This window comes from Neolamprologus multifasciatus, chromosome 7, assembly GCF_963576455.1.
Source record: "Neolamprologus multifasciatus chromosome 7, fNeoMul1.2, whole genome shotgun sequence".
Classification (NCBI taxonomy): domain Eukaryota; kingdom Metazoa; phylum Chordata; class Actinopteri; order Cichliformes; family Cichlidae; genus Neolamprologus; species Neolamprologus multifasciatus.
The window spans coordinates 59,924,159-59,948,345 of NC_140445.1; the positions used below are offsets into that span (position 1 = coordinate 59,924,159).

Genomic DNA, 24,187 nt, shown 5'->3' on the forward strand with positions numbered 1-24,187 from the left:
AAACTCTCATTATTTTACAGCAAACGCAATAAGAAACAACCACAAGAATATTTTTATTGATGTCCTATCTCAGACGTTCCCAAAGTGTGGGGCCCGCCCCCTAGGGGGGGCGCAGAGCCATTGCAGGGGGGGCGCGGCATGAAAAGGGAAAAAAAAACAAAAAAAAACAACAACGCTTGGACACTGCTAGCACGGGGCGCCCACACAAACGCAAAGCAGGAGATGAAGCATAGCTGAATATGTTTCCAAACCAACTTCATTCTAAGCCAAAGACTAGAAAATATGGTGAAGCACATCTTCCCTTTGGTTTTACCTGCACAAGTGCCGAGGTAGGTCTCCCTGCAGAATTGGTTTTCCCTTCGTTGGGAGCAGCGCTGGGCTGTTTAAATCACGGACAAACAGTATCCCACATTCTTGATTTGCATTTCACAAACACTTGCTGTAATGACTAACTACTCCTGACATTTTGGAAATGTTAGCTCTTTATACAGTAAAGTTACAGCGGGATACAAATAATATCAGGCTGATCCTGCCACAATTTGTTCCCCCGGTTCAAATCACGGACAAACAGCATCCAACAGTTGTTTATGTTTTTGAACCCATTTTGCAGAGGGATTTTTTGAAAAATGTATTGATAGCAATGTTAAATATTATTACACAGGAAAAAAAAAAACAACTACATGTAAAATAATTACACCGTGACGCCTCTGCCTTTGGAGGACGTGTTCTTGCGTGCGTGCGTGCGTGCGCGCGCGAGGGGGGGGGGGGGGGGGGGCGCGAACATTTTTCTTGTAAAACAAGGGGGGCCCAGCAAAAAAAGTTTGGGAACCACTGTCCTATCTGATGTTTTTATGTCTTTAATGATTACAGTCATCACTGAGTACAAGCATGATGACACACAAATGCAGCAAGAAACTTGGCAACTAGGAACGAGTCATGCGGTGGCATAAATAAACATTTCATCCCCACTGTTCTCACTTCTCCGCATCCCACTCTTGGATTATACATCACATCTAAGAGAAACTTTATGATCCAGTCGTTTCAATTAAGTTCTGTTTTCCTGGGTTCTGTAATGTGTTATGCTCACCAGCAATGGTTTTTTATTTGGGTTCAAATTTAGAGAAAGAAAGGAAACTGTTGGAGAATGGTTAGTGAGACATCGCATGGGGATCCTAATCTCCCACGGTGCTGAAAGTCAGCCAGACAACATTAGAGATCTGCGGTTTTGATGCTCTAATTACAGAGCAGTGCAGTGCAGTGCAGCTGGAGTGTTGTTGAGTAGAGCTTTAGTTCGTTGAGGTGGTTCCTATAGATAGACTGCAACCACCAACAGAGAGGATTGCATTGCATGTATACACTTGCAGAGCACTGCTGTTAATTTGGACAACATAACTTTCATGTGACAACAGACATACAAATTAACATACAATCATCCTGTCAACACAAGCATACAAAAAGACAGATGGAGGGAAATATTCACTCAGCTTTGTGCTTGTGCATGGTTTGAAGAAATGCATTTCAACATGACCTGACAGCAGGATCTAATTGATATTTTTTTTCCTTGTTTCAGTGATGCCTGGAAAGTTTTTAGTTATGAGAGCTCTGTACCTCGGTCCTATTCAAGGTGCCCTTAGTGCTGAGATAATCTTGCATATGCTTAACACACACACACACACACACAAATAGGGCCAAAAATGCAAGCTGGCAAAAAAAAAAAAGAAAAGGAAGAAAAAAAACTCATTACAGATGATGTTTGGTGCCCTGTAACATCCCACGCTGCTTCCCAACCCCCCAGCCCAGCCATTACTTTAAAGTTTTGAGCTCGTGATGTGCCCCAAAGGTTCAGTTAACCACCCCAGTACCCTCCGGCAAGAAGTTCTGCCAATCTGACCACAAAATGTGCTGCTTCATCACCACAGTATGTTAGGCCAAGCCAGCCCGATGGAAGCTATTAGTGTAAGAAATCAGTCTGACTCACTCAATGAGATAATTAGGACGCTTCAAGGACAGGAGTGGATTGAGGCTAAGTGGGCTGACCTAGTATAACCTAGTCATCTGTTAGATCTGGGTCAAAGGAATCACACTGTGTGAGAACCTATAAAACACTGAAATATTTAGAGCCTTAGCCTGGTGTTTTGGTGTAAAGACGACTCATACGTTCATCCTCCATCCATGTTCATCCTCAACATGTTAAGAAATTACACTTTTATATCTTTACTATAAATCTGAAACTGAAGCCAGCAGCCAGCCAACTTAGCATTAAGACTAAAAAAATCCTGATAGAGCTAGTCGTCTTCTTCCAATCTTCAAGCTCAGTTTAAATTAAAGCTCCCTGCCTTCTGTCTCCAGTTATATGTTTATTTAGCATACAGAAACGGTGTATAATGCTAACAATTCTGGGAAACATTTGCATTTCCTTCTGTGTCAAACGACGTTTACATTCTTGAAACAGCCATCATATTTTAGAAACTATATGCTAAAAGTGTTCAGACAGACAGCTCAGTGAGAAACTAAGAGGAAAGAGCCATCTGCTTAATGGTTTCGTTATGGCAGACATCCATTGCATCTCTACAGTCTCTACTCTTCTATTAGGGATCAAAACGGGCTTCTTTCAAGTGCTTGTCTGTCTGAAATCGTACATTGAGTATGTGTGCCTGTGTGCATAAACTCAAGCATGATCATACGTCAGTACTTACTGTATCTAAGCGTACAATTACCGGGGTTTAAGGGATGCTATGGTTGACACATGAGATTGTAAACACTTGTCTCACTCAATTAACGTCTGAACCTCCATTTGAGAGCGGTTTGCATTCTCAGCTGTGAGGAGCAGCACACAGACTCACAAAAGCATTTACAAAGTTGGAACAGTGTGTGAGATCTCTGCAGCGATTACACACGAACTTCTCGGGTCCGTATCCTGTCCCACGACTTTCTTTGTCAGAACAACTCGTCTCCAGTATTTGAGGATAATACTGTCATGCTTGGCTCTAAAGTATAAAGTCAGTCTAAAACAGCAAGACGAAATGCTCTCGCTCATAACAACTAAATCTAATCAGGGGATTTATTGTGGTTTTCTTTATCTTTCCCACCATTAGCATAAATTATAGTTTTGTTGTCTTTAATTAGCTCAAGGTTGGAAGTTTATATAAAGCACTATAAAGCAATTCTTTGAGCACTGATGATAATTACCGCTCATTCAGCTAATAGAATATAATCATCATTAGGCTGGTTGGCAATGACGCAAAAACAAAGATCACTTTAATATATCAAGAAAAGTTTTTACGAGTTGAAAAGTTATGATTTTTGTAAATTAGGCTGAATCAACAAATAGACTGTAAGTAGAAACAAATCATACATTATACAAGGTGAGAAGTGTTTGTACTTGGAACACACGAGTCTCCTGATACTGAAAAAATTTACTTGGCCTGATTGCATAATAACATCGGTTTTCAACTAAGATTTGGAAGAAGTCCCTTAAAACGTTGCCCAACATATTAGATTTGATCTAGGGGGCTTAATTTGTCAGACATAGGGGCCACCAGTGGATCTTAAGAGAATAAGTTACTGTTGACCTCAACGTTTTGGGGATTTGAAGTCTTAAATAATCAGTTTGAATGGCCGGCCACCTCCGTGACCAAGTGCCAAAGAGAAGAGCAGCCAGGGAGCATCAAAAGCTATGGTGCTGCCCCACAGTACTGGAGAGAAGAGCAATTCTCTGTAGGCTTTGTTAGCTATCACGGTCTTGAGAGAAAAAGGGAAGAAAAGAATAAATCTTTTGCTGATGCTGTAATGCTTTCAGTAATGGATCCAGGACACTAAAGAAATACAGCAATGGGAGAGGAAAGACAAGTGAACAACAACAGCAGCCTGATGCAGAAAACATTCGCAACTCCAACAGTGAAGGAAAATAACGAAAAGGATAAACAAAGTTCTTTACCAAGTCTTCGTTTACTTGCTTTAATTCAATTTAATTTTTTTTCTGCATTTACTTCATATGAAAGTAGTTACACTTGATTTACACAAAGGCAATGGGTGTTAAGAAAAAAGACAACACCTCTCAATACCCATCCTCATCCTCAGTCACCATCCAAGAGTAATGCAACAGTGAGACAACCAGCATTCACAAGGCATGAGCCCGATGCAAGCTGGCATTAATTCCCAGTCTTTCAGGAGGTCTCACTTAAACTCAGCTGTGGATTGGGTGATGCTATGAGTCACCCTGTTAGCGTGCGTGTGTGTGTCTAAGTTTCTAAACATTGTGCTTCCCTTGCTAAAATTACACTGGGAATCAAATATAGCGGCATAGAAACATACCCTCTATTTATCAGGAAACAAAATTCATACCGACTATATTGTAGCAAAAGAGACCAATAAAAATCTGGTTCCTATCACTCCTGTAGGAATACCGCCTCTTCTTTCAGATCTGGAGAAGAAAAAAAACTAAACCAAAACAGGGAAATGAAAAAAGAAACATTTGGACTTTGGAGTGCCTGGAACTTCCTCTCTGCTTAATAGCCGTCAACAACATCTGCAACAGCCATTCCTGAACAGATGTCCAAGCAGAAACACTAGCTCCGGGTGGGTAGGTGCGGTCAAAGTGGAGGAGTGGGGAGCAGGGGGCGGGAGTAAGGCCTGGGTTCAACTTGGCCATAAAGATGGCCATAGACACAGAAGTGCTCTAAGTGATTGTTTTGTGTGAACTGGGGAAATGATCACACTGACTGTAAAATGTCTCACTGCAGTCATTACCACTTTGTTACATATGCCTTTTATTTTACTGCTGAGTCTTACGCTGGCTATTCTGATTTCAGCTGGACCTCAGATTGTAATGTGACTCAATGAAGTCAAAACACTGAAATTAAAAACTATAGTATTGATTTTTCCCCTCTATGTTTTGAGAATTACTCCACTTATTTGTTGATGCATCTTTACCATATATTTCTGACAGATATATCTCCTAGCTAAATATACTTCTTTGAAACATGTTATGTATACTATACATGAACTTGTGACCTGAACCAAAGCTTCCCTTTTTCACCCACACCATCAAAGTGTTTCTACACTAGAGCTCAACACCTGCAAAGAATCAAGCCCTCCCTTACATCCTTTGCTTCACAACTCCCACCAGCAGACTGGGAGTCGGATTCAGGCAGGGCTCAGAAAAGTTTTATGATAAAACCAACTTCACTTCAGTTCTGATCCAGAGCAGAAAATCAAAAGGGAACTGATGACAAAAATAACAGCTGTAATTAAGAATAGGGCCCCTTAAACACGAAAGAGAAGTACATTTCATTGACGGTTTTCACTGTTCTCTAGCGTAAATCCAAACTTGGCTTGCCTAATTGACCACGCCATTTTTATCGTGTCAGTATATTTCATGATTTAAAAGGATGCCTTTATCATGTTTCCAATTATTCTGTTTAATTCAGTGGAGCCAGGGAAGATGATAAATACAGGTTGCAAAATTCAATGAAGAAAATACAGCACTGCCCAAACTACCCATCGCAACAAGATCCTTTATCTAGTTAGATTTGCAAACACGCATTACTGAGGCCAAGACGCTTCTTCAATCAAATGTCATTTTCCTCAGTTGTCTAAAGCAATGCATCTTATGTTTGTTTTCAATTGTGCCACTGTCCTTTTAATACATAAATACAAAACAAAGAAAACTGCAGTGAAAATTAGATCTCACGTACTGACATGTCCAAATTACCTCTGGCTGACCCTTTAGGCTTCCAAAGCACTTCCATAACAGAAAACCTTAAATGCACTCGGCGCCTTTTGACACACACCAGCCAAGAATCCAACAAATTCAAATCTCAGATTTGTTGCGAAAGACATCTGTCATCTTTCATCAGCGTGTAGCTTATGGGGAGTCTTTAACTCACTGATGCATCACATCAACTATGAATCTATCAGATAGAATTACTTTTACTGCTTCCTGTAGATTTTCCAGTTTCAGTGAAATAAAGCTTGGGTACTTCTACCTCATCCTTTCTCTGGAGTTTTTATTTATCCAACACTCGCACAGATTAACAGAAAGCATTTACACTGGTAACCTCATTTTGGAGGTTAATTTTAAATCAGGGAAGTTGTTTTGCTAAAATTGCCATTCTTTATTGCAGTAACAGTAAAATCAGGGTCTGCTGTAAATATGTCAAGAGTAATTCGAAAGACTGTTGAACGTTAGTCTCAAAATTATGACTCATGTGTGATAAATTCACTAATTAAGAAATTTACATGACAACGGTGCTTCGTGGATCTGGTTACAGAGGTTGCAGCATTGAATGATGATGATGGAGCCATCTATGCCTGACACTGGTAAGGCAGATATGCACCAGGCCTGTGCTGAGGGTGACTCATACTGAAATGCATCTAAGACATCTGGTCTCTCTTACTCACACAGCCAGCGACCCAGACTTTGCCCACACAGACAAAAGAAAACACCACTGGGGGTATCCTCCTCTGAACAACTCTGAAAAGCTCAGTTACAAATCCCCCCCCTCCCCCCACACACACACACACCGAACTAGGATTCCCCGATCTGTGTCCCTTTATCTCTGCCCCATGATGCCACATGACATGAAGCAGACCACTTCTTTGAAACGTGATCCACCACTAGTCTTCCAAATCCTTGAAGGCTTACGTACAACCCACTTATACTAAACCCTGGTCATAAAACATTTTGTTTGTATCTTTTAATTGTTATCCTGGCCCAACATTGTCAATCACAGGAATTTCAACATCCCCTTAAACACCAGAAACCACATTTCGGAAAACAACTTGGGCCACGAGCCAGCAGTCTGATTCCATCACACCCTGATTCTGTGAGGTTAAGCCTACTTATTGTTCAAACATTTGCCTTTTGTGTAGAAAGGAACAAAAACACATTGTCCTCACACAGCAGACCTGCAACAACCCTAACCAACAACAGGCAACAAAAGTGCTTACAATATCATGAGTTCACAAAGCTCGAGTCAAACACAGTAATCCCCATTTCCTCTTAAACTCTACTTTCACTGTCTTCCTGTACTCTTCCTTTCCTTTCCTTTCCTTTCCTTTCCTTTCCTTTATCCCTATCTTGTCCAGTAACACTGTGTGCTTCCCTCACCATCACCCTAAAACTATTTGCATCCGCTCTATGTTTGAATGTCCTGGCAGAAAAGACTGGAGGGACCAGTGCAGAGCTGGACTCAGTTCTATGACCCAGTTCCCATACCGGCCATGAACATTGTTATTTGGGATGTTTCAACAGATGCACCAAAACATGCGATGACAGAAAAAGATGGCAAACTTTCAACTGAGGGAAAATGAGGTGGGGTGAGAGAACAACACGTTTAAACCCCCAGATGGGAGGTAATCAGATCCATCATCGATAAATGACGCAGGCAGATGATGGGATCAGTAAATTTCGTAAAGCTTTATAGTAGTCTCTTGAGATGTGCTGCATTTACAGACTGACATAGCTTAGGTTTAAAGCCATCTGACTGGAAGAGTCCTCTAATAACCCGAACTGCATGTTTTAATATGAGATTCTTTGTGTTTGCGATTCACATTCAGTGGAATCAGGCAATGTTTGGAGCTGATTCACTTCAAGCTCTATTTATTGACATTATTGCAAACATACGAAAATTAAATAAAAATAAAAACAATGAAATCTCTTCTATAAAGTATCCACTTGACTGAAGTCCAAATGTGTCAAAGTGTATTAGTTGGACATACACAGAATCCACAATGGATTTAAAGACAAAAACAAAACAACCCCCACCCACACAAAGCAATGCATACAGTCTTACTAGGAGTAAAGTAGGTTGTTAACTGTGAAGTTTGTACCGTTGGCTAAACTGCCAAAACGAAATAACTGAGCAGGAAGAGCCTTGGTCATGAAGATCCCCAGGAACCCACCTGCCGCTCTAGCAGAACCTCAAGAATTCTAATTTAAAGATGGCAGCTCTCCATCATTCAGGCCTTAAGAGTCAATCTTGCCTGCAGACCGCTTCGACTTTGCTCAACATAAATGAAAGACTGCAGAGCTTTCAGAAAAAGATTTTCAAGCAAGATGTGACGAGCATTCGTCTGGTTCCAAAAACCAGTTTAGCTGAAGTTTACTGACTTGTCTATTCAGAGATATAGATTACATGCAGTGAAGATTTGAGCAGATCAAATAACATTAGATCAAATAAAAGTTTAATAAAGTAAAATAAAAGTATTTTTGGCCAGTATTGCTAAGAATGTTTTGCATTCGAATATCAGCTCAAAAGCACAAAAGATGCAGTTATTACAGTTTTACAGCGGGTATCCAAGAAAAAAATAACACCTGCACCTAGAACTGTCAGCAGCTATTGTGGGCATACTGTATTTGCCTGAGCCAGGCAATAGTCCAGCAGAGGGCACAATCTCCTCCTGTGTTTTTAACCAGTTATACCTGGTACATTGCATTTGTATTACAGAGTATGCTTTTGTTTACCTAAGAGCTCAGCTGGTGTCTGTTTTTAAATCATCAGCATTACCAAACATGTCTTTCAGGCATTTTTTTAATGCCTTTCCCTCCCCATATTTTCTCCTGTTCTCATCAGTCACTCCTTTCATCTTCTAATCCTCCATTTGGTCTGCATCAGTGCAGGATAAGATCACAGCAGAGATACAGAAGGGCATAAGATAAGAGGCTATGGCAGACAGGCAGTGCAGTAAAAGGCTAGTTATTTTATAGCTTCATGGTCTGCCTTCTCTTCCGTCCGCATGAGAGGGTTTTATGAGCAATTTGGGAACTTCGGATCGCTCTAAACCAGTTTTGCTCAGACTTTCAGCTGGCACAGTGGCACCAAGTTCAAGGCTGAGTTGCCACAGACTCCCATGGTAGAAGTAACAAAAACATCTGCAGCCATAATGCACAAACGTGTACTATAGTGTAGATGCAAAAAAAAAAAAAAAAAAAAACCCTCTACAGTCATCTGTACTACACAATGGCTCAGTCACACTAGCATGCAAAAAATGGGATGCGCCTCACTGTGACTAAATTGGTGGTTGTCCAGTGATAGCATTGATTTTTTTCATATTCAGTGCCCAACTTGAAGTAGCTGCAGTGACCAAGTGATCGCTCAAGAGGCTAATCGTGTAGCACTCAACTTGTGGCTGCATGTGACCCAAATGGTCTGACTTATACTGACAGCAGTCACTCTCGGACGACCTAGCAAAGGTTTCCAAATAACTCCCCTTATTGTATTTGGGTTATATTCCTATATAGAAGTTAAAATGCATATGTTAGCAGTTAAATTGCTGTCCTGCAATAACCATGAAAGAGGAATTTCTGTTTCAAATCTATGAAGTACATACTGGGCTCTGAATATAAGTAGTTAGTGTGAATTTCCGAGTATGCACATGGCAGCAGATTTATCAAAGTTAATCACTCAGTCGATCAGGTTGTAACTGCCAACTTCACCCCATTCAGTTTCAAACTGAAAGCAGACCGTCTCTGTGTTATTGATGTTTTATTGCTGTCTTAACGCACTAAAGTCCCTTTGGCAACTGACTGCAATTGGTTGCACACCTGGTTCGAAGCATTTCAAGCACCATTTCAAAGGTAACAAGATCAGAAAATCATTGCACACTGTAACAATCATTTTGGTCATGCAGTGGTCTCCAGGACTGTTTTCCCTAATGTGGCTGTAGCATTAGACAAATGTGCAAAACTAAGATGTGTGCCGCACATTTCTCTTCTCACTGCATGGACATAGTCTCTAGTAGCAATACAAAGGATGATAAATGGATAGACGGTAGACTGCCAGCAAAGTATGTTCTGTATAGGTATACACTGCAAATGTATTAATAATCCAACAAAACTTAGCCTTACTTAAAGGAGAAAGGACACTCTTTTGAGGATGCCACATTTTAGATAGAGAAGACAGATGTTTTTAGAGACTAGTAAAGGAGGCCATCTATATCCACTGTAAATTACCATTTTTAAACATAGGTGGTGGCTTATGGTACCAGCTATCAGCCGTGTTGGGGCAATGTTTCATAGAAGTTTTACCTCTCAGCCCCAGCGACAGGAATAACTCATGTGATGACTCAGATGATCTATAAGTGTTTAGCAACTCTAAGGAACACCTTGATTGAGACAGCCCCAGTAGGGGTTTAGTACCCGGGACTCTCCACCATTGTTCTAAAACCAAAGAATCGTTGGGGATGAGAGACGAAACATGTTCAAAAACCCGAACAACTCCAGTTGCCTTCTTTTCAGACTCTTAAGACTATCATGACATGAATGACTGACGACCAACACAGACAACCGAAAAACTAAAATATCAATATGTTTCTGTGAACAGGCAGTATTGTCTGTTTAGAACATAAAGGTAGATTTGAACTCACAATACATGTTATTTAGTAAAAACGTGTTAATGTGAGAGTTTAAAAAAAGATCGATTTGGCAAAAACTCCAAAATTAACCCGTCCACTATCTTTAACAGTCCCTGGTAAAGAGACAAGGATATAAATCAACAGAAGAAGTTATTTAACGTCTTTCATGATAAAGCTTGTAAAGCCAGATCTCGACTCACCATCCCAATGAAAGATGACATCGTAATTTGAAACTTAAGGAGTGATTATTCAAACTGTACAGACTGTGACCAGATATGACTCATATAAAGTCTACTCGCATAACAGACTGATGAGACAGAATAATGCAAGCCAGACCACCTTACAAAAAGGAAATAAGCATGGATTAAAAGACCCCAAAAGAGCTATACAGTTATTTAGAAAAAGAAAGAAAAAAATCAGTGCTGAGCTGAAAATTTGACTTTATTTTGATGTGGGTATCAGGTCCAAATATAGCTCAAATAGGACCACAGCATGTAAATATCTAACAGAAAATGGATGTGGTAGGTAGCTTTTAAAAGACAACCATAGCCACAACTACACTACATAAGTGTAGTGAAAGTTAAAGAGGAAGTGGTCCCAGAGTGAGATAAAAAGATGGCTTTTCTGTGATGAATTGCGTAGGCTAGGTTACACTAACATAGCCTCAGCACTAGTCTGCCAGATTACAAAAACACTGACATCATTCATAGTCCACTTGATGTAAGGCTGTCTGTAAACAGACAAATTACACATTTAAGAAAATACACATCAGGATCAAGTGTGATCTTTACTGTCTGTCTGAGATTCTTAACAAATGACGTTCCAAGACACACTGCAGCAATCATAATATAGCTATAATCTGTCATTTTCCTGAGTAAGTGCTATTACTACTAACATACTTGTGGAAGCACCGTTTCTTTTAAATGGCTCAGTGATTTAACTGCATGTTATCAAGATTTAAGAGTTGACCCAAGATTTGCTCTCCCTCCAGTACATGGGAATATGAGAATTTGCAATTGAAGAGATACTGCCATTGTCACATGTAACTGGATGTGTGTGAACAACTCGACCTACAACATGAGGTCTGGCAGAGTAAGTCACTTGGTGTTTGTTTTGGAAATTCTGATATCTTCTTACAAACCCCAAAAAAATATGAGCTTTAAAAAAGGGAGTGATAAGAAGAAAAAAAAAGGAGCTTTTCATTGGAATAGACTCTCAGATACCCCCTGAGGAATACAGAGTTTTTAGTTCCTCTATCTTGGGATGCAACACACGAAAAATACAGTTTCAAAAGTTACAGTTTTTTAATCTATGCCATGCAAACCATGGTGTATACCACAAAGAAGAGCTAACCCCGTTGGCAATCAGCAAGAGTAGTTCATGCACTCTTTGAACTGATATGAACAACTGCTGGAAATGTGTGCAATGGGACAAAATCTGAACCACACTCTAGCCAAAACTCCTTCTAAGATCTTAGAGAGAGACGGAGAGGAATGCTGCTGTCAGGCTCACCAAACAGGTCATCTGAGGACATGAACACGCATGTGTGAAGAGAAGGAGCATATGCATGTGTGCTGACTACCTTAATCAATTGAAAACACGCACCAAGCTTAACAGTCAATAAAGGAATACAAACAACAATAACAACAACAAAAATCTGATATAAAGCAGATGCATTCATGCAACCCAAATGTATGCACATGCAGAGTAAATGGCATCTTGAACCTATGAGGGAACTGAGTGATGGGATCATAATCAGACTATAAAATGAAAAACTGACCAGCTGGAAACAAGTGGTTTCAGCTGCTGGCTGTGGTGCAACTCCTTCTTTGCTCCAGATTTTGAGATATTATATATTGATGAGTGTATCCGTTTATAAGTAAACTGTTGGGTGCCTAAAAACATAGAACTATTGTAATTGCTTACTGTTTACCATATTGGAAAAAGCCATTACCACACTGACTGCATAGATGGGTTGTTACATTACATTCTTTACCCTGGTTACTGGCATAATGTGTACAGAGAACGCCTTGTTTTATTGTTTCCTCAGTTTATGATAAAAACAAAATTATGACCAGACTTTATAAGACAACAAAATTTACGACCACAAAAGCCTGAATTTTAGGCTACAGATTATTTTTGACTTTTTTCATAACAAACCCTGGAAGAAACCATTAAACTGGCAGTGCTTTCCAAACACAAGAGCTTTTGTTTATGTGCAGAATGAACTGCTGAGACACCGAAATAAAATCCAAAAAGGCTGGCCTGAGTCACCATTTTATAGCTCTACCGAAAATTACCATGCTTTCATTTTATGCTAGTAGAAAAGTATGCTTGCACATATTTGACTACCCCATAGTGTGCCGTACCTACGGGTGACATCAGATTGTTTGGTCAAAACTTTTTGCAGATGATAGCATTTTTTTGTGCTAGGTTGGCAACCAAACTGTACAAACCCAGCAGCCATGTGATGTACCATAACATAAGGTAAAGATGGGTCTGTGGCGCACCCATCTCTTAATTGCCTTTAAAAAAAAAAGGTAAGTAAGCAATCTCCTTTTGATGATCCCAGGAGGGAGTTTGTGTAGCCTCCATTCAGGAAGAAAAGGCCCTCTGAGGCTGTTACATAATCACACCTGTGGTAACAAAATAGTATAACCACCAGACAGGGAGCGTGAGAAGGCACTTCCTTCCCTAAAGCCTAGCTTCTAGACAAACATGATGAAATAATGAATGTGAAATGGTGGTTGTCTTCAGGCATCCATATGTGGCATGTATCGGTGATACACAGCCAACGCTGCTTTGATCGAGACTCACTTGGATCTCAGAGGAAAGGATAAAGGAACAGGAAGGGCTCTCAGTCCAGTGACAGAGAAGGAAAGAAGGGAGTGGTATGAACAAAGACACGGACACCACGAGCACAAAAGACATCTTGCTGTGTGTGTGTGTGTGTGTGTGTGTGTGTGTGTGTCATGTATCTAATTAGTCTATCCTGAAACATACTGTGTTGAAACAGAAATGGGACACAAGCTTTTGTTATTTGACACCTTACCTGGTTCATTGATCACATTTACATTATATATGAATGTCAACTGAAAATATCTCCTCAAAGTCATAATGACCTGCTCCATCCTTTAACCTCTAATCAGACAGTGTAATTGCAAACATAATCCACGAAGTATGAAAATATGAGATATATATTTTAAAATCTACAGCAAAGATCAGTTAGTGTTTTATAACATCTTTTGAGTTGCTGTCAGTCTGACAACCCAACCCAAAAGCCTCTGGATTTATCCTTGCCTGGCAACTTTAATCAATTTTCAGTAGCTGGGTTTTCAGATATCCTAGATATACTTAGGACTTCCTATTTCATCTGCATTCCCCCCCCCCCCTCCCCAACCCCCCCTCCCCCACATATGTCAAGACTGCATTGTGCACAGTGCCTCAGAAACCAGAAAGCTTCCAATACCAAAAATCGTGTCCCTTGCTTACACATTCTGCATATTCATCCAGAAATCTTGCTTAAACGTGTTCTTACCTGTCCATCCTGGCCAACATGCACCTGGTGAATTTGGAGATTTCCCTGAAATTGAGAAATGTCATGTCAGTCAGCAGCCCTATGTTTTAATATAAAGACTTTGGTTTAACTACTTTAAGAAGCTGAAATCACATTAAGTTAAACAAGTCATTAAACTATCTAAGCCAATCAGATATGCAGTGTGAAAAGGTCAGCATGATAGGTTCCTGCCAATGTTTGTACTTGAGAGGAGGTGAATGGAACATCCATGTATTTTCATTTCTGGATAGAGTTCAACTCCCTGTTAACATAAAAAGAAATCTGTTTGCTCTGACATAAGTGCATGATTGTCTCAGATCGAGATATAGTGGCTATTAGAAAATCTCTAAACACCCACAGTGATATCAACGGGACCATTTTGCAAAAGGATATTATACAAGACACATTTAGCCATCCTGAGGTCTCAGCTGTTTCTGCTCTAGCTAATTTTATCTCATGTATATATGCAATACTGTCTCAGCTGCCATATGGCCAGAGAGCAGTGTAATCTCTCAAACAGCTCATTTCCTTTTTAAGCACACTAAAACCAATCCCTTTGATGAAAGGGGCCCGTTCCTAATGAAAACATATTCTGTGAGTGGCAGTTGGGAGAAGTGGGACTTTGTTGCTAAGCTTTGAACTCCAAAAAACAAACAATAGCATGGAATACGAAGGAGAAAAGACAGGGGGAAAAAATCTGGGCTCAGCCACAAAGTGCAGGAAAGGCTTTAGTGTTTTCTGCCTCCAATTTACTCTGTCTCTCTCCTTCAATTGTGCATTTCTTCCTCTAAGTGTCCTCTAGGAGTAGAACCGAATAGGAAATTAGAAAAACACTTGGTTAAGGTGTCAATTGCTTTTGCAATAATGCCGAGCTGTCAAGCATGTGTGGCCTGAATCATATACAGTATGTGATTACATGTATATATGTGTACACAGACTGGCGCCTTGAAATAAATCTCTCTCCCACATCCTTTAAAATCATTAGCAAAGATGTTGATGCGGAAATTCCTCTTTAAAAGTCGGGGTGGTTTGGAGTTGATTTCAACTGACAGGTTGTGTGCGCGCATGTAAGGATGTGTGGTGGGGAAAATAAGCCACCTGGGCATTACATGAAAACAAAATTCAAAACCTTGTGCAAAATCTGGCAGATAGCATATATAAACAATAAGACATTCACTGAAAAAACTTTACTTTGGCTAAAATTCACTAATGTCTAAAACGTCTAGCGCAACACCAGACAAGCAGCTAGCTGCCAGCTAATTGTGTGAGCAAAACAAACATACAAGTTCTTGATAAACTTGTTTAAATTGCTTTACTTTGTAGAAGTAGACTAGTTTGGAGACTACAAAAAGCTGCTTGTGAGATTACAAAATTAAACAGTCATTGTAAAATGAATGTAATCAGGACAATTATTCCACACTTATGCTTTCTTATAAGACATTGTATATTATGCTAATCAGCAGTTCTCTTGCCCTAAGAAGTTGGCACTGAATAGATGTAATGTCGTGCAAAAAATTCATTTTTCAAGCATTCCTTTGTTTATAGTTAAACAAATGCAGTGGAAATCATACCAGTCCTACCATTGACTAGCTAAAATGAATAGAAGTGGTTGTTTTTGGTTGTTAATCAAAACAGGAGATTCTTCCAGCTCTAACAAATATTGTGGATAATTTCAGATAGCTCTTTAAACAATTCAAATCACAAACATTAACTAAATTCAAACAATACGAATTAACATTGTGAACTTCCCCCACACTAACATACACAGAATTGATTTTCTACCCCCAAAACTTAACTTTGCTTAAATTTGACTTAACTATAAACAATAAAGAAAGTTAGGTATCAGCAGACGGCTGACTACAACCACTGGCGCCATCGTTCTACATAACAGTCATATTCTTTTTAGATACATGCTTAGTGAAGTGAATTTAATAAATCTAGAGAAGTGACTCAGGGTGGTTGTTTATTTTTCTTTTCTGTTTTACAACCCCTCTTTCACGGGCGCACTTGCACACTAACCTCACTGTCCTGTGTGATCTGCACCTCCTCTCCTTGTGGCACCTGGGCTATGTGCAACTGCCCCTGTGGAATCTGAGACACACAGATGAAGATGAGGTATAGCTGAAGCTAGAACAATTTTATGAATATGATTTTTTTTTTTTTTTTTAATTAAATAAGTTAAAAGGTATGTTTATATAATCTTCATAACCCACAATAACAAAACTGCACACAGTGGTTATAAAGTCTTTTTAAGTTAATTCATCCTTTTTGGGTTTTCCCAGTCGTCATTACTGTAGAGCAGGGGTGTCGGACTCCAGGCCTCGAGGGCCGGAGTCCTGCAGGTTTTAGATATCAGCCTGGGTCAACACACCTGAATCAAATGATTAGTTCATTACCAGTCCTCTGGAAAACTTCAAGACATGTTGAGGAGGTAATTTAGCCATTTAAATCAGCTGTGATGGATCAAGGACACATCTAAAACCTGCAGGACACCGGCCCTCGAGGCCTGGAGTGCAACACCTGTGCTGTAGAGTGATAATAAAAAAATGTAAAAAAGAAAAAGAAAGAAAAAAAACAGTTGTGACTAAAGCTTTCAAACCTAATGTTAAAGCTAAAGAAAAATAAGGAATTGACCTTCGATCCAAGATCAAGATCTACTGGAGATCACAGCCCGGGTTTGATTAGTAGTTCGAAGGTTGAACAAGCAACAACTTAAAAGTATTTCTGTGTTCACTTAAAGTGGGTGTGTGCGTGATTTAGCGCTTGCGTTTTTTAAGAAGGCTTAGGGTCCATGGAGTGAATAAATGCCTTATGTTACTATTTTATAGGACAATTGTTGAATCTATTATCTGTTACAGCATCTCTACATAGTTTGGCAACCTTTCCATCAAACTCTGACCCCAAATTCAAAATGTGAAAAAAAGGGATGGAAAGATAGTTGGGATGCTCCCTTGATTCTAGAGATATTTGAAGCTTAGTCATTATCAGACCCCATTTATCACTAAGAACAAAAATCATATCCTTTACAATGAGTACGAGTTGATGCCCTCAGGAAAAAGGGTACGGGGTACCAAACTGTAAGTTAAATAGCTTTAAATTTTCTCTACTGCCATTATTAATCAAATTACTGAATGCTAATAGATGGAATTGTAAATGAGAGTTTGTATGCATCTGCTAGCTTACACGACGTGTTTCCCTGGCTTGTCCAAGGTAAATTTCTCCCAAGAGAGACACGATAAAGGCTAATCTAATGTAATCTAATCAAATTATTTGCTAATCAACTAAGCTGCTCTATTTTGGGAAATATAATTTGATGATGATAAATTACATTGAGTTACTATGGAATGATGGTTGCAATGCTCAATCACTCTTTGCAAGTATTAATTTCTCCTACTGCATTAGGAGTACTAATAAATTTTAGGCTCAACTGCAGTCTTTAATACTCAGATGTAAGGTTGGATGGTCTTCCCTACAGGACTAAGTTATCATAGAAGATGAGAAGGTGTTGCAATCCCTCTCTCACTCAACAATGTGAATCCTTGAGACCATTGCCTGCACAATCCTACTCAGGCAGGCAAGTAGGGAGAACTCCTGACAATCTTTCTCTCCCACCTTTCCCTGAAAGCACTTCCTGCCTGTCTACCCTGTATTTTTTATCCTTCCCAGGGAAGTGGTCTGTCACGAGTACTGCCAAAACTATGCATCATGTATCAAACCAGAAACAGCAGAAATACTCATCACACTGTATTCACATAGGCTTATCAAACCTGTACAAATGAACTTTGAACACTAGAAAAAGAAAATATAAATTAGTTCCTTCTTGAATAACCCATCAGGACTCTGAATATATTGACATTGTGACTCTTGGTATCTAACTCTGATCATCTATTCTGGGTGATTTCAGAGCTGAGGGAACTAAAAGATCCAGTCACTTCCTCTATCCGCCTACCTATAACACTGTACTGGGCCTGAACGCAACCTCTGACCATAGCATCTGTTCATGTACATCCCACGAGTCACTGGTTCACTGACATAATTTGCACTATTCCTCCAGAATGCTGTAAGGGTAATTGTAGTGGGTGGTGTGACCCATTCTAGTACACTATGAACTCAGCTCTGAGGGCCTCTTAGATGAAGTACACACATGGCAAAGAAAAGAACAGAGATATAAGCAGAAAGATTTTCTTCTGTTGTGTTTGCCAATCGATAAAAATGTTTTCTTATGAATTTAAAGAGAGTTGGGAATAAAAAAAAATCTGACACTCACCACCTGAACTTGTCCATCTTCACCAATACGGTGGAACTGGACCTGCTGATTGGCCAATGTATAGTGCAAGGTTTGTTGAGTGGCAGTCTCAATGTGAGCCGTTTCTTCTGTGATTCCTTCCTCTAGATAAGAAAAGCAATAAGATTAGTGATGCACTCATGTACACAGTAAAAACAGGTGAGAAATAGCTTTCAATGGATTCCAGGATACATAACCAAATTCTAATAAGAAATTCTGGATCATCCTAGGCCATCCACAGAATATTACTGTGTTTAAAATGTATCAGACACCACTTAAATATACATTAAAGACTCCAGAGAATCATCAAACAGATTCGTGGTGTAGCAGCCAAACTCAGGGTCTGGGGTTTGTTATCAGAACAGCAGTCCGAAACCCTGACCAGACCTGGCCATCATCCCATGGAAATGCACAACAGCATCTACAGAGATGTCAAACAGATATCAGTACCCTCATCCAAAGTGGAGCCTGGCCACAAAATAAAATATCACTTTCTCGTTTTCAATGTTTAAATATAAAGTAATAAAAAACCTATTTACAAGAAGTGACATTAATGAGAAAAGTAGTCGGATTGCTTTTTTAAGCATGAAAACAAAGAAATATGCAACATGAGGAAGAACTCTTGCTTAGGAAATTTTGGACTCTATATGATAATTGATTATTAAATATTCCAGTTCTGATTTATGCAAAATGACTAATTTGTGTTTGTGATGTATGTTATTGGATGCATTTGCAACTAATATTTTGCATTGTACATTCTGGGGTGTTTGTGGCTCATAAAGGCGGGGCCTGACAACCCACACCTAATTTGTGCTCATGGGTTATTTGGGTTTCCCCTACAGTCTTACATTTCTCTGGTCAGAGGTGAGAGGTTTTGACTCACAGGGAGGGAAGGACTGCAGGCATTGTGTGCAGATTACAACCATCTGCAGAATCTGCTTTTGGGTTCCGGTCTTGAAATGGCTTTCATGTAGCTGAAAATAACTAGCTAATAAATAGCTAAAATGAGATGAAGCAAGGTACTCTGTGTCTCTGTGGTTGTTGACTGTTTTCACTCCTGCCAAAAAGCAGTTTTAAAAAATATGTGGAAATTGATTTAATTCACCCTTTGCTGCAAATAAGGCTATCTATCCAAAACCATTATAATAGTAGTGTTTTTTTCAATTCTCAATTTTGGATTCCCAAATTTGCCTACTAATATTTGCTCCTGCAAAACACTGATGTGCGATTCATGGTCCTATATAGTCATCCGTTTGTATTGCCCTTAACCAGTGCACTTGCTGGTTGATGGCATTGGCTGTTGTGATGGCAACCCCCAAACCACACGGTGGACATGATTTGGAGCAGTCAAGCTGAAGGGGCTATATGAGGCTTCATTAGCCTTTCGGACTCTAACCACTGCCGACAGGTACCGACAGGCCAAGGAGAGTGTGGCTCTGGCAGCAGCTGAAGCAAAAACTTCGGTAAGAGGGGAGTTTGATGAGGCCATGGAACAAGTCTTTCAGTCGACCTTGAATTGATTCTGGCAAACCATGAGGTGTGTCAAAATCGTTCCCTAGGAAAGTCTATGCCAGCGTACTAGAAAGGAGAGTCCATCCGTTAGTCAAACCTTGGATTCAGGAAGAACAAACCAGTTTTCCTCCTGGTCAAAGAACTCTTTATCCTTTGGAGGATACTGGAGGGTGTAAAGGATGCAAAGGAGTCTATAAGTCTATACGAGTTCTGGGTAGTGAACAAAATAACAAGATCACAGATAAAAGTGACAAAAATAAAAGTTCCCCTAAAGGGTGGCTGGCCCCTTAACAATAGGGTGAGAAGTTCAGTCACTTTGGACAGACTCAGAGTAAAGTACTCTACACACTGAAAGGATAGATCGAAACTCCAGTAGAGGTGGTTTAGGCATGTGATAAGGATGTCTACTCGCTGGAACACTGAGGTGATTACACCTCTTGGCTGGCCTAGGAAGGCCTTGAATGAACTGGAGGGAGAAGGAGACTGGGCTTCTCTGCTTAGACTGCTACCCCTGGTTGGATGGATGGATATAGAGATGCACTTTGTGCAGTCCTACAAAAAGTCAACATTGCCTGAATGCAATAACGCTAAGAGTAGGTAAAATGGTGATTAGTTAAAAAGCTGGATTGAACAGAAAAGAGAACGGAAGATTCACTTCCAAGAGAAAGACACACAAGAAAATCACAGATTAGAAAAAACAAAACAAAACAGAGAAGATGTCCCCATTATGAATTTGGACACCGTTACAAAATGTAGCCAAGGACCTGCAAAATGTCTAGCATCTACATATTGCCATTCCAGGAACTTGGTGAAAATCCTGAATATTAGCAGGTGCAATTAATTTCAAACATTTTGAAAATAAGGTAGGTGTGCCCAAATGAACTATTTGATGTGATCTAAATAATAGCAACCATATAAAAAGCTCAGAGCATCATCCAGAATCTGCATGGAGAATGTGCGTGGAACAAGACACAGAGGGTGGGTTTATTACTCACCAAATAAAAATGCATGCATATGTACAGAGAACATCTGGTTTAGTGCATCTGTTGACCCATCCTCAAACCAAACGTGACCTCATAGTTTTGCTTAGATATACTGTGGCCATCAACAGTATTTACAAATCGAGATTGTGTGACTGCAGAGCTCTTTTAAAGATGAATCCAGTGGTTTCACTTTCTGCCCCACTGACACTGACAAACAGAAAACTAGTTTTCTAACTGGCCTATAAATAAAAACAAAGAGTGTGCAACAGATGTCTCCTTCTGCTGCAGTTTACTTTTACAATTTTGCCTCTACTTTGATCAGAGAATAATTACAGGAAACTAGCTAAATTTATCTCCACATTAAGACAAATGAACGTGTACCAGTGATGTTAGAAACATTTATACTTATGTAACAAGCCTCTGGTAAAAAAAAAACAAAACCCTGTACTTTACCTGTGACTGTGTTGCGAGGTGTTCGTTTAGAGAAGCTCTTGACAGCCAGACTCTGACCACGTTGCTTGCGTCTCCAAGCAGTGCGACACTTTGAGTCAATGCTCTGCTTGATTCGGTACCAGTCTGATTCGGTGATGCCAAATTTGTGGAATAAGTGGCCTGTGGGAGCATGAAGAGGTCAATGTTACCTAAGGTTTAAATCAACAACCTAAAATTAGTGAAATATTCCTTACTTCATTTGTCTCATTCAGTCTCTTTCAGTACTCTTTTCAGTACTTTCTGCACACTTAAATATTAACACATTCAACTGGTGGCAAGAGCATGAGCAGATTCCTCATTAGGCTTAATTCTTAACTTTTTAGAAGAATACAGTCATATAGCTTATACTTAAAAAAAAAACAAACAAACAAAACATTAGGAATTTTTCAGATCCACATGCAAAAAAATGGGGGGGGGGGGGGGGGTTTAATAAATATCTAAATAAATGAAATCGCACTTGATCCAAAACATGTAATACTGCAGATTTATCCTGCTGAAACTGTGTGCTCGATGTGAACGGCACACCATATTCATACACATTTTACACATCAGGTGTGTAAAAGCCCCTGATTTGCAATTGGTAGTTACTGTGTAGGTAAGGTAAATTGTCCTTTCTTTTTTGTTGTTCTCCTCTGAATGGGAACCTCACATAGAACAAATAATGGCTCATACTACAGTGACATCACTCTTCCTCATTAGCAAATGAACACACCCCAGAAATCCTCCCTATTTTAGTTAACACTTTATATAGCATAGCTCAAAATGACTGAGCAAGTCTATAAACTTCTCAGAGAAGTGTTAACAGAGATCAGGGCAGAGGGTCATTTCCCCGTAGAACGGGAGCCACATATATCGCCCCCTGGCAGCCCAAAGATAGAATGCAGGTTTAAGACACTGGATTTGGTTTGACTTTTTCATTTTCCCAGAAGCAACATTTACCTTTTACACTCTCTTTGGCCTGAACAAATCTACATGTAACTACACACCCATGCTGTCTGATCGGCCAAACTACAAGGCAGCAAAAAGGCATGATGGTGTGTGCTGTGGGGATACTTCTTTCTCACCTCAGCACAGCTGGCCAGTCATGGTGTGACAAGGTTGTGATTGTTGGATCTTTATTTGTTTTGCCTTGTCCAGACACTTACAGCAAAAGGTTACCAAGACATCCCCTAGCCAACTGGACAAGGTGTGGGAGGAGGGGATTTCTGACTATTTGACCATCTTACATGCAGTTCACAAAGAATATTAATTCTGCTTATGTCTACTTGCACCAATGGGGGATACAGTGGGTACATTAGAACTCTGGAGCAAAGTTTAAAGATAACTGAGACCCTTTTAACACTGTAAGAAGGGCCTATAGCTATATAAATAAATATTTTTGTCACAGGCCTTTCATAAATATCTATCTGCCTACCAGTGTAACCCTGACTCCACTTAATCAAGAATCAAAGAGTTTTTTTGCACTGAGAGTGACTCCATTAAGATCTTTCTACCAGACATGTGCTTGTCATTTAGAGTCTGGTATGTTCTGAAATGTGTTGCACATTAATGCATGTGTGCAATGATGAATGGATGTTGTTGTAACCCGTCTTGGGAATACAGAGTGCAGTCTATTTTCTGTGTTCTACTCAGTGCTGCTTTGTACGAAATGTGGGACGAAACATGGAAAGGTCTCAGAGAGTTCATTTATTACTTAAAATCAAAAACTGAAAAATTCAAACCCTGACATAATGAAATTATTAGTATATAAGAAACCATGAGGTAAATAGTAGTTACCAGATGCTCTCTGTGCACTTGACAGGGGCTAACTTTACAAACACTCCCAAAGAACATATTCCAAAGCCCATGGTAGCATGAAGCCCTAAACTCCTAATACTTTCTGAAAATGCATCAGTACCAGCAGCCTACAAATAAAATGTTACGGTATCTCTACACGGTTTGGCAACTTTTCCATCAAACTCTGCATGACAAATAGCATGTCAAACAGCTTGTCATGGAAGTATGTTCACTACCAGACCTACCACAAATAGTCCCCCAAAAATTACCAGTATTAGATGGTTATGTTATCAAGACTCACAGCGGATGCCGTAGATCATAAGTGGGTCCAGCTGCTTCTTTCCATGTTTGCCCTGCCCAGAGAGATTTGACATGGCCTGGACCTCACGGTGGAATAGGTAGTCCAGCAGCGTCAGCGCCATTTTCTCTGCTGTACGACAGTTTGTGCTGATATGAAGCATATCAGCTGGAGATATTGGACAGCGAACTCGCATCTCTGGGTTGTTCTCATCTCCTAACCAGGTGCCGGCTGGATAATCATCTAAAGAACAGAGGAGGAACGGCTCTTCAAAGAGTTGCACAGAAATATTTTACAGCAACAGCCACTGAGATAATTGATATAATACGACAGCACCCCCATGTGGCAGTAAGAAGGAAGTGAGTGAATTTGTGTAAAACTTGTTATAAAAAAAAACAGAATATGTGGTTTGGCTGTTTGGTCACAGTGTATGCTAGCTATTAAGTAAACCACATGACCAATGCATTAGGCATATGGTAACATCTAACTTGCTGACTAACAGAAATTTTTATAATGGTAACCCAAAGTTGAATAATAGTTTGCCTTTGAAGGTAACCAAGAGATTCAGATCCAATAAAAATTATCCAACCAATAAGCACAACAATGGGACAATGTGGACTTCATTTAAGTTTGCATAGTTAACTATTTTCTCTTGGTTTCAGACTGAAAAACACAGTAACGCAACTGAAGGCATGAATAATGCCTAACAGCATCTGAGGCAGAAAAACAGGGAAATTAACACATCAGCACAGTTTGCCATCTATTTAATATGGAGATTAAAAGAGTCACGTTAGCCACATTAAACAACTAAAAACTGAACAAAACATTCAAAATCAATTACTGAGACGTCTAAAAATGTCAGGGGGTAATTTACTGCAAGTGACTTTTCCTTAGAGAGTTGACGCAGATGAACATGTTGAACGCTGTGT

At 39.7% G+C, this 24,187-nt stretch overlaps 1 protein-coding gene and 1 long non-coding RNA gene across 5 annotated transcripts in view; both read right to left on the reverse strand.

Annotated features, from left to right (window-relative positions):
- banp (BTG3 associated nuclear protein) overlaps nucleotides 1-24,187 on the reverse strand; it is a 208,387-nt gene that overhangs the window by 178,200 nt on the left and 6,000 nt on the right. For 3 of the 4 annotated variants that reach the window (XR_014875346.1, XR_014875347.1, XM_085168431.1), the window contains 5 exons: nucleotides 23,262-23,501; nucleotides 21,146-21,304; nucleotides 18,180-18,301; nucleotides 15,932-16,003; nucleotides 13,895-13,939 (listed from right to left, as the gene is read on the reverse strand). Coding sequence is in view for 2 of the 4 variants with exons in the window: in XM_085168431.1 (XP_085024557.1) it covers nucleotides 13,895-13,939; nucleotides 15,932-16,003; nucleotides 18,180-18,301; nucleotides 21,146-21,304; nucleotides 23,262-23,501 (638 nt within the window). In the remaining 2 variants the exon portion in view is untranslated. Of the gene's footprint in view, nucleotides 1-13,762; nucleotides 13,940-15,931; nucleotides 16,004-18,179; nucleotides 18,302-21,145; nucleotides 21,305-23,261; nucleotides 23,502-24,187 lie in introns of those variants that run through there. The other variant, XM_085168432.1, reaches the window with a different exon arrangement.
- Nucleotides 430-13,741, reverse strand: LOC146515739 (uncharacterized). The gene is made up of 2 exons (XR_014875352.1): nucleotides 5,662-13,741; nucleotides 430-5,521 (listed from the first exon to the last, which is right to left on the reverse strand). It is a non-coding gene; the product is annotated as an uncharacterized LOC146515739 (long non-coding RNA).